Raw genomic sequence first — 13,069 nt, forward strand, 5'->3', positions numbered from 1 at the left:
ATGATTGATTATGTTCTGAAAATCCCCAGTGGCAATATTGGCCGCGGATGAACCCCTACGATTAAAGAAAGTCAAGTCTTCCCTCCTAGTGTCATCAAAACATTCGCGTTGGATAAATTGAATAGGTTTAGCTAAACATATACAAACTTTCCCGAAAGAGTGTAAGTAAATCATTTCTCCTTGTGGAATTCACCGTTTCATGTATCCAAATATGTTTTAATTAGACGACAACCATCAGTATTTTTGTTCCGTTTACATTCACCCACACGTGAAGTGACGCGTGTGGAATTCCCGCGAAAGTACGAGAGTTTGTCGGCTCTATTTATTTCACCATTGCTGAATGGGATTAACCGATTCACCTTTGCCCAACAGCTGTTTGCTTCACTACTTTCTCCAGAGGAGAATTGGTACTGGTAAAAGAGAGAGGACACATCTGAAACCCCTCCCTCACACACCTTCCACCTCCAAGAGATTAGATCACATTAACAAATTAATAATAACAGTGACACAATTATTGTCGAAATGGCACTGATATCAAAGAGTTCACCGTTTCCATACTGATGCATATCTAATATTCTTTTAAATGGCAAAATAGCAAAAGCTGCAATCGTTATATCAGTTGAAGTGATGGAGGGTTCAGTGGAAAGCCACTAAAGTCTGTCGTGTGTAAAAGTTGTCGTTCATTTTACTGTTTATACCTTATTATAAGCAGGGGCTGCCTTTTGGTTTGACTCAAAGGCCCTGAAAAGCCTCGAGAACTGCCATTGGTTGTAAATGCCAAACTGCTCAAGGCTACAACTTCATGAATGAGTCAGTGGTATGTTATTATCTTTGCCCTGTATGTGACATGTGACATGTGCCATGCATGTGCAATGTATTTCATAAACTTCCAGCAGATGGTCATGTCAAAACAGCCTGTTTTCAACTCAGTGGATAGGAGAGTGTGTTATGTACTGTGGACCACAGCTGTGCAATCGGCGGGTTGCAACAGCAAAGACTCATCTGGGTGGCTTGAGCCGCTTTCAGACTGTAGGAACCTTTGGCAGATCTAATAACCTTTTAATCCGCGGGGCCGTTTTCTCCCGCATTCGGACATACAGGAACTCGGGACCATCTCCCTCAGTTCCTATAACCCTTTCAGCTCCTTCTCCGAGGTCGGGTCTTTTCTGGGTTCTATAGGAACACATCTGACGGAGGCGTTTGGTGGTCGGTAGCTACGCCCCATGTCATGCTATCACGGCTGAAATGTTTCCTCATACCACACAGACAGAACCTGCGGGTGTTTAAGTTAAACTTACATGTTGTCTCTTTTGTCTGCAGCGCTCTGCTCTCCTTTCTTCCTTCATGAAATGAAAAAATATCTCCTGACTCTCTCTGTGTGCTCTTCCAGCCTCGATATTAGACGCCTGATGTGATCGTCCATGATTAATATCACCATCATGCAGACCATGAACATGGTGGCCTCCCCGCTCTCCATATTAGCTTCTTTGTGGTGTTTTTTCTTCTCTCCTTACTTTTACCGGGTTTTGTTTTGTTTTGTTGTTGAATGTGGCGCTAAAGTAACACGTCACTGTCGCAGACGGTTGTGTCGCATCAGTCCCTATCAGGTCCCGACTCATGTGCGAATGCAGACTGAAACAGTTCCCCCGGCGGAAGGACAGTTATCAGAACGAAATTCGAGGAGGACCGTTCTTAGAACTGCGTTCTTAGAAGGGCTCTGTCCGAAAGCAGCTTTGGTTTCACCTTACTTAATCATGGTAAAATAAAAAATGTCAGTTACTTACAGTAAGGTACAAACAAACAAATTAATGGACTAGAATAATATGATCTGACTTCCACTGAAAATATTATGATAAATGTAATATTGTTCTATTCATTGACTGTTGTCTTGATGAAGCTCTGGACTGTGCTAGAATAAAACAAAACCTCTTAGTCAAACAAAAAACCTCTTAGTCATGCAAAAAGCGCCATCTCCTGGTCAACATGCAGTTTTACAGCCCCCGGCATTTTTCTTTGGCCCAGAACCAAACAATCCTGTTCTGACATGTCGCCGTGATATGTTAAACTTCTTTCAGAATAGTTGCACTGTTTTACAGCATATCAGCCCATTGCATGTCCCCGAACACAAAGCCAAGAGTCAGGCTCAGTGTTTTGTGAGCCTGATGGTTCAGGGACCTTCAAGGCCACCTTCAGTGTTTAATCATTGCAAAATTACACACAGACATTTTATATGCAGGCGTATGGGACTGAATTTCTAAACGCTGAAACAGTGTGGACCTCTCATCATAACAGCACGTCTACAGTAAAGACTTTGTGAACACAGACAAGTCAGTTCCGTGCAAAGCTCGAGTTAAATATGCAACAACTGATGTCATCTACAAACAAATCCTGACATGTCCCTCCGCTGCCCCATTAACAAACAGGAGTGACATAGAGACACGGTGGCAGAGCTCCTGTAACCGTATGGTGATATGGGAACATTTTCCTCTTCACAGATGTTTCTCCATCAAAGTGTGGACTTTAACCTTGCCATATTTCAGTAATCATGCTCTCAGCCTTTCCAGGAAACTACTTTTATCTTTTTATGATAAGAATAAAAATACTGTCTACTGTCTTCTGAACCTAAACTGCCTTCCCAGGTGAAGTTACTTTAATTAACTTTTGAGCAGTGTTTTCATCCTTAGTACCAACAAACATCATAATTCATCAGTTCTGAGTGCGCACTCATCTCTGAGGCCACGGCCACATGTTGGAGCTTGCCTCACTGCTCAGAGACGTGATCTCCGATCTTGTTGAGCAAGTTCTGTGGGGTTAAGATGAGGGGAGAGGGGGGTGGGGGGAGCAAAAGGAAAGTCAGCCCACAGCAGATAAGTAACAGAATGTGGAACAGGTGTGGGTAATAGTTTTGCGTTCAGATAATTTTTAATGTATATGTAGTGATATTTAATTTTGTATTCCATTATATTCCATTGTCCTTATAAAGACCTTGCATCAGTCCAGTATTAGTTCTGTGATTCATAAGGGCTTTGCTGTCTGTCAGTCTGACAGAGCGGTGAGGTGTGACTCAGCCAAATGGAAAAGTCCCTGACATTGTCAGACAAAGGAGCAGCACGACGCTTCCTCTGACAAGAAGGAAGCCTGACAATAATTGGGACCGATCATACAGGCCTGCCCAGAATCCCGTCCACAAAACTACGATGGTGCAGCTGTCATATAGTACAACAGAATCCCTCGGGGTTGTCATTCAATTTAGAGAAAAGGTTTCCCTCAGTTGAACTCTATATTTTGAATTACTTAATGCAGATTTTGCCCTGAGGAAATCTCTTCTCTTTGTGGCCATTTGCGATTAAGACATGAGTGATACGACATAATGTGGCAGACATTTTGAACGGCAGGTTGAACCATTTTCTCTCAGTAGAAGTAAAACTCATTGACAGCTCCTTTCAATTTCTGAGCTGCTGTTGGGTTGCTCTTTACTAGAATAGTGAGTGTGAGCCCCAAGGTGGATTATCTCCCCCTCAGAAACATGACTAACGTGATGGTGAGGACTGACTTCATCCATCATGCATCAAGGAGTAAGGTACTAGATCAGACTAGACTCTGAGCTAATGAGAACCAATCAGACCAACTTAAAAGGAAATGACTCAGGTATACATGTGGTTAAACTAAAAAAGTAGACATTTTCAGCCTTATAAACAAATAAAAAAGTGCTGGAAACTGGTGAAATATAGAAAAGACAGAAGTGCAATGCCTCCCTAAAAAAACCCACAAATGCTGTAATGTAATGTGCAACACAAACGTAACCAAATAGTCCAGCCAACTGAACAGCAATGTTAACAGGAGATGGGAGCTGATATTGGCCAACAAGATCCCATTATCCTCCCCTTGCTCATGATGAAACAAATCAACAGGCGACAGGCAGAATAGAGTGCAGAGTACACAGAACAGAGGCCTCAGATTACACATATTTCACAGAGTCATTTTCCGGGACTGTGCAAACACAAACCATAAAAACAGCACAATTAAAGCTCCAGCCACCCGCATGGGGTTTCGCTTGTTATGAAAAGCCGAGCCCTTGAGGCGTCATGGGATGGTGTGTTGGTTTTAGAGAGTGATGAAAAGTTAAAGTGGTCTTAGGAATTAGCCAACAGGCTGGAATTACAGGTAGTACATCAGCGCCCCTTCTCACCCATCCATCATCTTTCAGCCTGTGATCCCCCTCAGGGGCAGTTCCCATGGTCTGTGCCAACCTGAGCATGCTCCTGAGCGGAGGCAGAAAGATAATAACACTCCAGGTGGGGCTGCAGATGCAGACATGCCAACTCTAGCCAACCTCAAGACCGATCACTCCTGCACACGTGCAGACGGAGCAGCAGCAAGCTGACTCTGAAACAAGAGACTTTCTCTGGCAAGCCTGCGGTAACACGTGCTGTTAAAAGTTCTGCAAAAATAAGATTTGAAGAACAAATATTAGTTGAAAGGAGGAAGAAAAAAAAGCTTACATGTGCCGTGATCTAACACAATATTTTGTGGTTAGGAAAGTGAAAGCTTTAACATTCTCAGTGTTGCATGAACATTTTAAAATGAGTCGATGCTATCAAAAAGATTTTTCAGAGACCAGGTTAGAAAGAATTAAAAGATCAAACAAAACAAAGGTTTTAAACTGTTTTAATGGATGATGGCTGCTTTGTAACAGGTACAGAACCTACAAGATTTTTCTGAATGCAACGGTTCTGATGATGTTCTGTATAAATCTTAGAACAACTGCTTGTGTTCTATTAAATATTGGAGACAGACTACAGTGTGGAATAACAAAAAAAGGTCCATAAAGGACACAGATTTTCCAAATCAATCAACAAATTGCATACACATCTTGTGCTCGCCAAGTAAAAAGAAATTGCTTGTTTAGTAAAAAGTAAACAAAAAACAAAATACAGGTATTTATAGTTTCTATTTACAGTGGTTCTATTTACATCTGAGCTTTCACAACCATTAGGAAATACCTACAGTGCTTCCAGCATCCAAAGAGTCACTTAAGATTGGAATAATAATCCCCTACCCAAGTGTGAGGCAGCCAAGAGTTGATTAAAAAAGTTACATGGAAGTCAGTTCTGTACAATTCGGGACGTGTCATTGCTCTTGTTAGCAAGGTGCTGAAGCACACTGTGAGCTGGGGGATTGTGGGGAGTCTTTGTCTTTGTGCTCCGTCAGTTTGAGAATGACAACTTTCCTTGGGAGCTGCTTGGCCTCCAGTGGTGTGGGCTCCTCGGCCGCTGGCTGCTCTGTGCTCTCTGTAAAGTCCTGGCAGGGCTGCGGCAGCAGCATAGTGATGATGTTTGAGTGTCCGCCCTGCACTGCCAGGTGCAGTGGGCTGAGGCCCTGCTCGTCCGACAGGTTCCCACCGTCTGGACAGTGAAGGAGCAGCTCTTTCAGAACTTCACAGTGTCCACTCTCTGCTGCCAGGTGGCAGGGCGTGCGCAGGGCTTGGGTGCATCTGTAGGGGTCAGCCCCCTCTGCTATCAGCATCTTGACAGTGGCCAGGTGGCCCCTCTGCGAGGCCATGTGGAGAGGTGTGAGTCCTTGAGTGTTCTGGGCGTGTATATCTGCCTGGTGTTTAATCAAGAGGCGGGAGGTGCTGGTGTGGCCCGTTTCTGCCGCCACGTGTAGCGGTGTGGTTAGCCCAGCTGACGTCATGCTGACATCTGCTCCAAGCTCAATCAGAATCCGTGCCACTCTATACTGTCCCCTGTGGGATGCCAGATGCAGCGGTGTGCGGCCATCTGATGTTTGGCCATCCACATCAGCGCCAGCCTGTTTGACCAGCAGCTTCGCGATACCCAGATGCCCCTGCCAGGAAGCAAAGTGGAGCGCCGTCCAGTTGTCTTTGCCCTTGATTCGAACATCAGCACCGCGGCTCAGCAGCACCCTGATTACATTCTCCTGGCCGTGCTGGCAAGCCACATGAGCCGGTGTGCGTCCCTGGCCATCAGTCTCGTTGATGGCTGCACTTCGATCCAGCAGCAGGCGTGTGATGGCCTCATCTCCGTTTTGGGCTGCCCAGTGCAAAGCTGTGTACTGGTCCTCATCTTTGGCATTCACATTAGTGCTGCGCCGACCAAGCAGAAGTTCGGCAAGCGGCTTCAGGTGCTTCTCTGTGGCCAGGTGGAGGGGGGTGGAGCCACGAGCATTTGCGAGATTAGGATTGGCATTGTTCAGGAGGAGAAACTTGACAGCCTCCTCATTTGCCAAGGTGATGGCATGATGGAGGAGGCTGCCTCCTCCATCAAGTAGAAGATCAACATCCTGCGGCTGAAGGATCTTCATCAGCTTGGCAGTATCTTTGGTTCTGATGGCCTCGCACAGCTTCCGCTTCTGGACTTCAGCAGAATCTGGCCAGTAAGGAGGAAACAGACAGGTCTTTACAAGACATGTTGAAAAATACACAGAGGGTATGCTGAAAAGTCATACATTCACAATCACCAGGTGCCATTTGATCCATTCTTCTAGTTGTAGGTCTGGAATCAACTCTTACCAAATGTGCTTTCTTTCTCAAAGGACATGGTAATGGAGTCCTGGGAGGAGAAGGCCGAATCTGCAGAGGAGATGCCAGACAGTCTCTTGCAAGTGTTCTCTTTGCTGTGGCAGCTATCCTCCTTCAGTCGATCAAAGCTCTTGGAGATCCCAGAGTCCACCTGGCTCAGCAGCTCTGACAGGCTGTAATCTTTTTCCGGCAGCATGGCTGATTTTGGACGCACCGGTTTGTTGTCATCACCCTGTGGAACAATCCACATTAGCATACAGTGCGTGGACAAACAACTCTTTGCCATTCTGTACATGTCATTAACACACAGCTATGTAGCGTGCATTCCTATGAAACACCACTTATGGTAAAATAGCTATTAAATCTAATATCTGATCATTTGTAAAGTTAATCTGACACAATCGGAAATTATAAGAACAGCTTATCTTCTGTTTTCCACAGACAGATAACGCTGCTTAACAGCTGTCACTTCCCATCAGCAGGATGTTTGTTTCTCGTCACATACTTAGCAGCGCAACAGTTCAGAAATGACACAGCAGCTAACAGGTTGAACAGTCTCATCAGTCAAGATTCCTACTCTGTGATGCAATGGTTGTTCCGGACAACCCATATGACTTACAAACTCATAATCCTGTCTGGGGCACTTTAAAGATAAGGCTCTTGTTGTTCAGGTATGTTGTTATACATTAATGAAGGAAGCAAAAGAAAAAACAGTAAGTCAAACAGTTTAAAGATGAGATGGGAATAAGAAGAGCAGCGACATATAGTAGTTAGTCTATGGTTTAAAAACAAAATTAATTGCTACATTAAGATTTAAGATAGAATTGGGTTTGGTGCTAGATTGTAATCAGCTAAAGGGAAAGACTTATTAGAAACCAACAACCAAACCCATTCTAACTGAGCACCAGTCACAGCACACCATCTCTCACACTTTTGTCCCCGACTTTGCACCAATCTTGCAAAGATGCACGAGTACATCTTCTAACCGGGACAGAAATCATGGACAAGATGCCACCATGTCGTACCTGGTCACTGGTGAGTGGATTAGGAGACATGGGCTCTGGCTCTGAGGAGGATGACAATGTTGGTGTTTTGGGCTCCTCTTGAGGTTTAGAACAGAGCTCCTCAGCTTCAGATGTAACTTCTGTAAGGATAAAGCTCTGGATCAGGCTTCAGTAACAGCAGGGATGGGATTAAAGTATACCAAAGCAAAGAAAAGTGAGCGGGATTAATCAAATCAAAAGATAAGAACAAAAGAGTTCATTCTAAGGAATATGAATAAAAGAACGGTTAACTGTCATTTGGTGCAGGAAACAGAGGCCCAACTCACCCTGGAAGCTGGGTCTGGCCTCAGGTTTTGTGGCCCAGCAGCGCTGCATGAGGCTCAGGAAACCTGCACAGGTGGAGGGTCGACTTCGTGGCACTAACCCCAGGTCTGGCCGAACACCTTTCACCACTTTCACCATGATCTGCAGGATGTTGTTTTCACCTGAAGGAACAAATATGACCGTTTTAATCACTAACCAGTCATTTCAGTTCAATTCAAAAAGCACAAATTCTGCTTCAGTCTTATGGTGCACATGAATTTACTCTGATACGTTCTCCTATGACATATGGTTTGGGACCAGTGGTGTGACATGTACTCATGGTTGCAACATAATTACATCCTAACCTGGGATGGTGGTACACACCAAAGTGCATGTGAATACTCAGCTTTGAACAGCTTTTTCGCCATCTTCCTGCGTGCTCAGATAGAGGAGCATGTGTTTATTATTTCCCATGGGAGCGTAAATGGTCTGACCTCTTTCCATCTTAGATTGGGATCAGTCAAGTCAGTGATTCATAGCAAACAGGTAGAGACTTACAGCTACTTCACCTCCTATTGTAGCCATAATACCCTTCACAAATGGAAAAGGAAGACGGGCAGGAGTGGTAACCCGGCCATTTCTTGCTTTTTAATTATGTCTGGATCAACATAGGCAGTACCAGTGCCAACTCTAACTACATTAGACACTGGACTTAGAATAAGCTACCTGATATGCCTGGGAAAATGAAAAAACAAACACCCTGTTGCCAGTCTGGCTCTGTCTCCCTACCTGCTCAGGAATGCAGAGTAAACATGTTAACAGCTCCTGTACACACTCCTCGAGGGGTTAAGATAAATGGAAAGTAATTATGGAAAAGAATCATGCTCAGGTAAAATTCTGAACATTAGTCGAATGAATGAATATGCCTCAACTCCGATTTGTGTTTGGTATTAATCAGTAAATGTTTCACTATAACCATTACATCCACTAAACATAATCATGTGATAGCAGCCTCTAAAAGCTGTTGTTACCGCTTTATAGCCCAGCCCTACAATTACCATGGCATGCATCTGTATTTCTGATCATTGGCATCATAGTTTTATTCCTAATGGAACTACATGGCTCACCTTGGTAGGGTTTCTTTTGCGTGAGAATTCCCCAGATCACAATGGAGAAACTAGAGAAAGGAAAATGAAAAAGGTTATTTTAAGAAAAGCATCAAACATTGTACCTCTTCCAAGACAGTTGCACCTGTCTTTAACTTAAAGCATAAGCATCACAATTATTGTATAGATTGATGTAAGTGAACATATTCTCGCTTTCCAGCTGATGCTTGGTCTGTGCAATGTGAAACAGAAAGTTTAATATTTAAATACACAATATATCAGACCAAATCCATCTACAATATGTTATTAATAACAGTATGTATCAGAAGAGACTGAACATACAAAAGAAACATCCCAGTCCAAAAACAAATAACCCGCATTTATGCTAAAAGCTCGCCTGCATAGTTGAGAGAAAACCAACCTGTACACGTCATGCTTGGTGTCAGACACCCTGTCTTTCTCTATGATGCTTTCAGGCGGCAGATAGGCGATGGTGCCACAGAAGCCGTCTCTGCTCATGTCATCAGCCCGGGACAGGCCGTTCCACCGGGCCAGGCCGAAATCAGATATCTGAACCAGATAAATATCAAATTAAAGACTCAAACAGAGAAAACCTGATGCTTTTCTCATGAAACATTACAGCAGTGATGACTAACATTTCCCAGTGAGTGTGACAGGCAGGTAAGCTCTTATTATGTGCATTCAGAGGTATGAGGGCAACGCAGCCATGTCCCAACGTGCAGGAGAGGAGCGTACACACCTACCCACACAAACACACACATTCACAGAGGGAGATTTAATAGAAGCTAAATTAAGCCTGTCGGAACAGGCCCGGCAGAGGTGTTTACATCCAGGTATTAAACTCTAGAAATCATGGTTCCCACCCGCTTCTCTTTGTACAGTTGAGCTGTTTAGAGGTTGGACAGAGAAGGTGAAAAACACCTGTCTGTCCACAGCATGTGCAGAGCTATCATTTTCAAATAGATAAATGGGAACGGCAAAGTGCCTCATGGCTGAAATTCCTTCTAGAGGCCTAAAACTGTCACTTCATTTTGAGTTTGAGCTCATCAACTCTGTGACTGGATGATATGTTCTCCCAATCATTTATTCTTTTACATGTTACTATAGCTATAAGAGGTTGCAACTCTTAATCTTAATCTTAATCTTAAATGATAATTGTTCTATGTGGCACTAGAAATGAAAAAAACTACTTGGAGGTTTTTTTTAGACAAAAGTGAAATGCAAAAAGTGGCCTACCTTAACATGATAGTGAGCATCCAGCAGGATGTTTGCTGGCTTCAAGTCCAGGTGAAGAAGAGGTGGGTTCATGCAGTGCAGGAAGTTCATTCCCACCGCAGTCTCATGGATTATGCGGAATCTGAGCTCCCAGGGCAGCAGTTCGGTGGCCAGCAGGTTCTCCAGCGATCCGGTCTCCATGTACTCCATGACGAGGCCCTGGGGGTCCTCACAGATCCCATACACAGGCAGGATGTATCGGAACTTGGCAGCCTCCATCTTCTTAGCCTCCTCCAGCAGCTCTGAACGCTCCCTTTGTTAAACAAATGATTACTTTTTAAATTACATTTCTGTTATACCTTGTCTGCCTCAATGAATCAGCCTCTTCTGCTGGGGTGAGTGAGTTATTTCAACAAGTGCAAACAAACTGCAACTGAAATCTGGTTTATTTAGGTCATTTTTCTTCCCCATCGACGGTTCCACATCTCCAGACTCAGTTATTTATTCAACCCGATGTCTCGTTAAACATTAACCTACTGATTCGAAGGTCAGGCTTTGCTCACCAAGCAGCAATATTTGGAATAACTTTTGTCCCAAGCTAAATTCCAGCGCACTATGCATCATCCTCATTGACCGCTTGACTATGCAAAATGTTTATCAGCCTTAACCTCAGTGGCTGTGAGGGCAGGAATTCGGTGGGCATCTATAATTAATTTGCCATTGATCATCACAAATATTCGAATCATGTCATTAACCACTCAGTGCTTCTTTAAAGGTCTTAAAGAACATTCCAGGCCAGCCTGGAAAGCATCTGCAGAGTCCGTGGGGCTCCAGTTCTTTGTTGCTCAACCTGGGCTGAACAGCTTTATCAGTGCACTGACCCTGCTAGCATACCTCAAACAAAACTGCGCAGGTCTTTCGTGACCTCAGTTCACATATCTAAGGCACAGGTTGCTTTCATAATGCTGCCTCTTAATGAGGACAGCTCAGATAAAAAAAATAAATCCCATTCTTTGCTACATTAATAGGGATAAGATTCAAAAGCAGAAGTAGGTGAAGTGGACTGGGAATTATGCTTCTCAACTACAAATTAAGTTAAATGAGATGCACTTGAGAGACTAATTTGAGGTCCCAAGTTGATAATGTGCACGGTGTATCAGATTACTTAAGGAGTCAATGAGATGAAGCCTGGCTATAATTGGCCTTCATAGTGAGTCCAAGTTAAGGAGGCACAAGCTCCCAGATCGCCCAGGCAGGTATAATCAAACAACAGATGTGAGATTGGGCAAGTACTTGTGTTCTAAATCCTTCATCTAATCCAAAGTGCTCCTGAGCAGCCCTTCTGAACCAAACAATGCGTCTACTTTAACAGAGACACCTGGGAAGACCGGTTCTTCGGCTTCTTATATTGTCTGTGCCACACAGTGGCAGCAAGAGAAGCAGGCTGACAAAGGTGGCTTTCAGTCCCTGTTGCTGATTGTTAAGTGTGGGGCAATGAGGGCTGCAGTCAAATGACTGTTTATGTACCTTTCAGATATTTGGAGGCGATAACATCTCTGGCTCAGGTTCAGCGGATGTTTCACTTGCACTACAAGTTTGGAAAAAGTTCTGTCTTTAAAGTTTGAAATGTTTTGGTGACAGTGACCAAATGAATGGTGATCATCTGATTATGCCTGGAGGCTTGTTCTCAACAGCGAGAGGGGACTTATTGTCATATTTAACCAAATAAAGGGATTCCACAACGTAAGATGTGTTTGCATGCACAACTAAGACGAATGGAAGCGTCCACTGATAGGTGGGCTGTCATGCTATTTAACAGAACTATTTCATAAATAATAACTTACAGAAAAATCCTAGCAGTCATTCACAGCAGCGTAGCTCACAGATTTAACTGTATAAAACTCAGATTTTCTTTTCTTTTGAGAGATCTCTGCATTTCAAAAGAAAGATCAGTAGTTGCCCAAAGAGTTAGATATTCTAGAAGCTTGTGTAATCTCTCGCAGTGCCTTGGGGGAAAAGACCCCTCTGCTACTCCCTTTGAAACATACATTTATTTTAATGAGCCCTTCCCTGAGGCCAGAGCATGATAACATCTCAAACTGTGGGGTAAACCAGCTGTGGGCCTCTCATGTTGAGGGATGGTTTGATAAGAAACAGCTATGACCCTGAGCAGTGTGGACTCACGCTTGCTCTGGGGATGAATCAGCATGTCAGCGCTCCTTCAACACACCTCCGCTGTGTTGAAATAACTAAAGGTGGCTGGTACATGGGCACACTGTACGGCCACACTGTGTGCCCACACTGGCAGAGAATGAGTCACATGTCACCTGGTGTTCACTTACTCAAAATCTGTCTGCGTTTGGCCCATAAACTGGTCATCAAGTGATAAAGCAGAGAAACAAGAACTATGGAAAGACATTTTTGTGCATTTGGCTCTTTAAAGAACAATATCGATAAGTAAAGACGCCTAAATGTTTCTTTGAGAAGAGCAAATGGAGCTAAATTCCTTTACACCTGACAACACAGATGGCTGAACAGCTGTAACTTACTTGTCATCCACATGAAGGCAGGGAGGGCACTTGATAGCCAGCCATGTTTTCCACTGTACATGCCGGACTTTGTATACTTGTCCAAATCCACCTGAGCCTATTTTCTCCCAGCTGCCAAACTCAGAGGAATGAAAGGTCCTCAACAGCCCCATATTCCCTTGTGGAGAATCTGGGGTGTCCATGTTGAGAGACCCACCAACAGAGTAAATTCCTTTTTTGTTCGTCTCCAAGGCACAAAGTGGGGAAGAGAACTCTCACCAACACCGACCTGCCAGCTTGTGAGCTCTTCCTTGTTTTTCCCCTTCTCTTGCTCAGTGTGGTCCCTCCCTC

At 44.0% G+C, this 13,069-nt stretch overlaps 1 protein-coding gene across 1 annotated transcript; it reads right to left on the bottom strand.

Annotated features, from left to right (window-relative positions):
* Nucleotides 1-4,652: 4,652 nt before the first annotated feature.
* ripk4 (receptor-interacting serine-threonine kinase 4) lies at nucleotides 4,653-13,069 on the bottom strand. Its single transcript, XM_075486465.1, has 8 exons — nucleotides 12,740-13,069; nucleotides 10,212-10,503; nucleotides 9,376-9,524; nucleotides 8,976-9,025; nucleotides 7,872-8,030; nucleotides 7,567-7,685; nucleotides 6,533-6,773; nucleotides 4,653-6,389 (listed from the first exon to the last, which is right to left on the bottom strand). Exons 1-8 carry the CDS (start codon nucleotides 12,919-12,921, stop codon nucleotides 5,143-5,145), a joined length of 2,439 nt encoding a protein of 812 aa, XP_075342580.1. The 5' UTR covers nucleotides 12,922-13,069; the 3' UTR covers nucleotides 4,653-5,142.

Source organism: Odontesthes bonariensis, chromosome 16 (assembly GCF_027942865.1).
Source record: "Odontesthes bonariensis isolate fOdoBon6 chromosome 16, fOdoBon6.hap1, whole genome shotgun sequence".
Taxonomy (NCBI): Eukaryota; Metazoa; Chordata; class Actinopteri; order Atheriniformes; family Atherinopsidae; genus Odontesthes; species Odontesthes bonariensis.

Coding starts and splice junctions, on each gene's coding strand:
- ripk4 (XM_075486465.1), bottom strand. CDS start 12,921: ATGGACACCCCAGATTCTCCACAAGGGAATATGGGGCTGTTGAGGACC. Junction 7,686..7,871: donor GGCCAGACCCAGCTTCCAGG/GTGAGTTGGGCC, acceptor TTATCCTTACAG/AAGTTACATCTGAAGCTGAG. Junction 6,390..6,532: donor TGAGAAAGAAAGCACATTTG/GTAAGAGTTGAT, acceptor CTTACTGGCCAG/ATTCTGCTGAAGTCCAGAAG.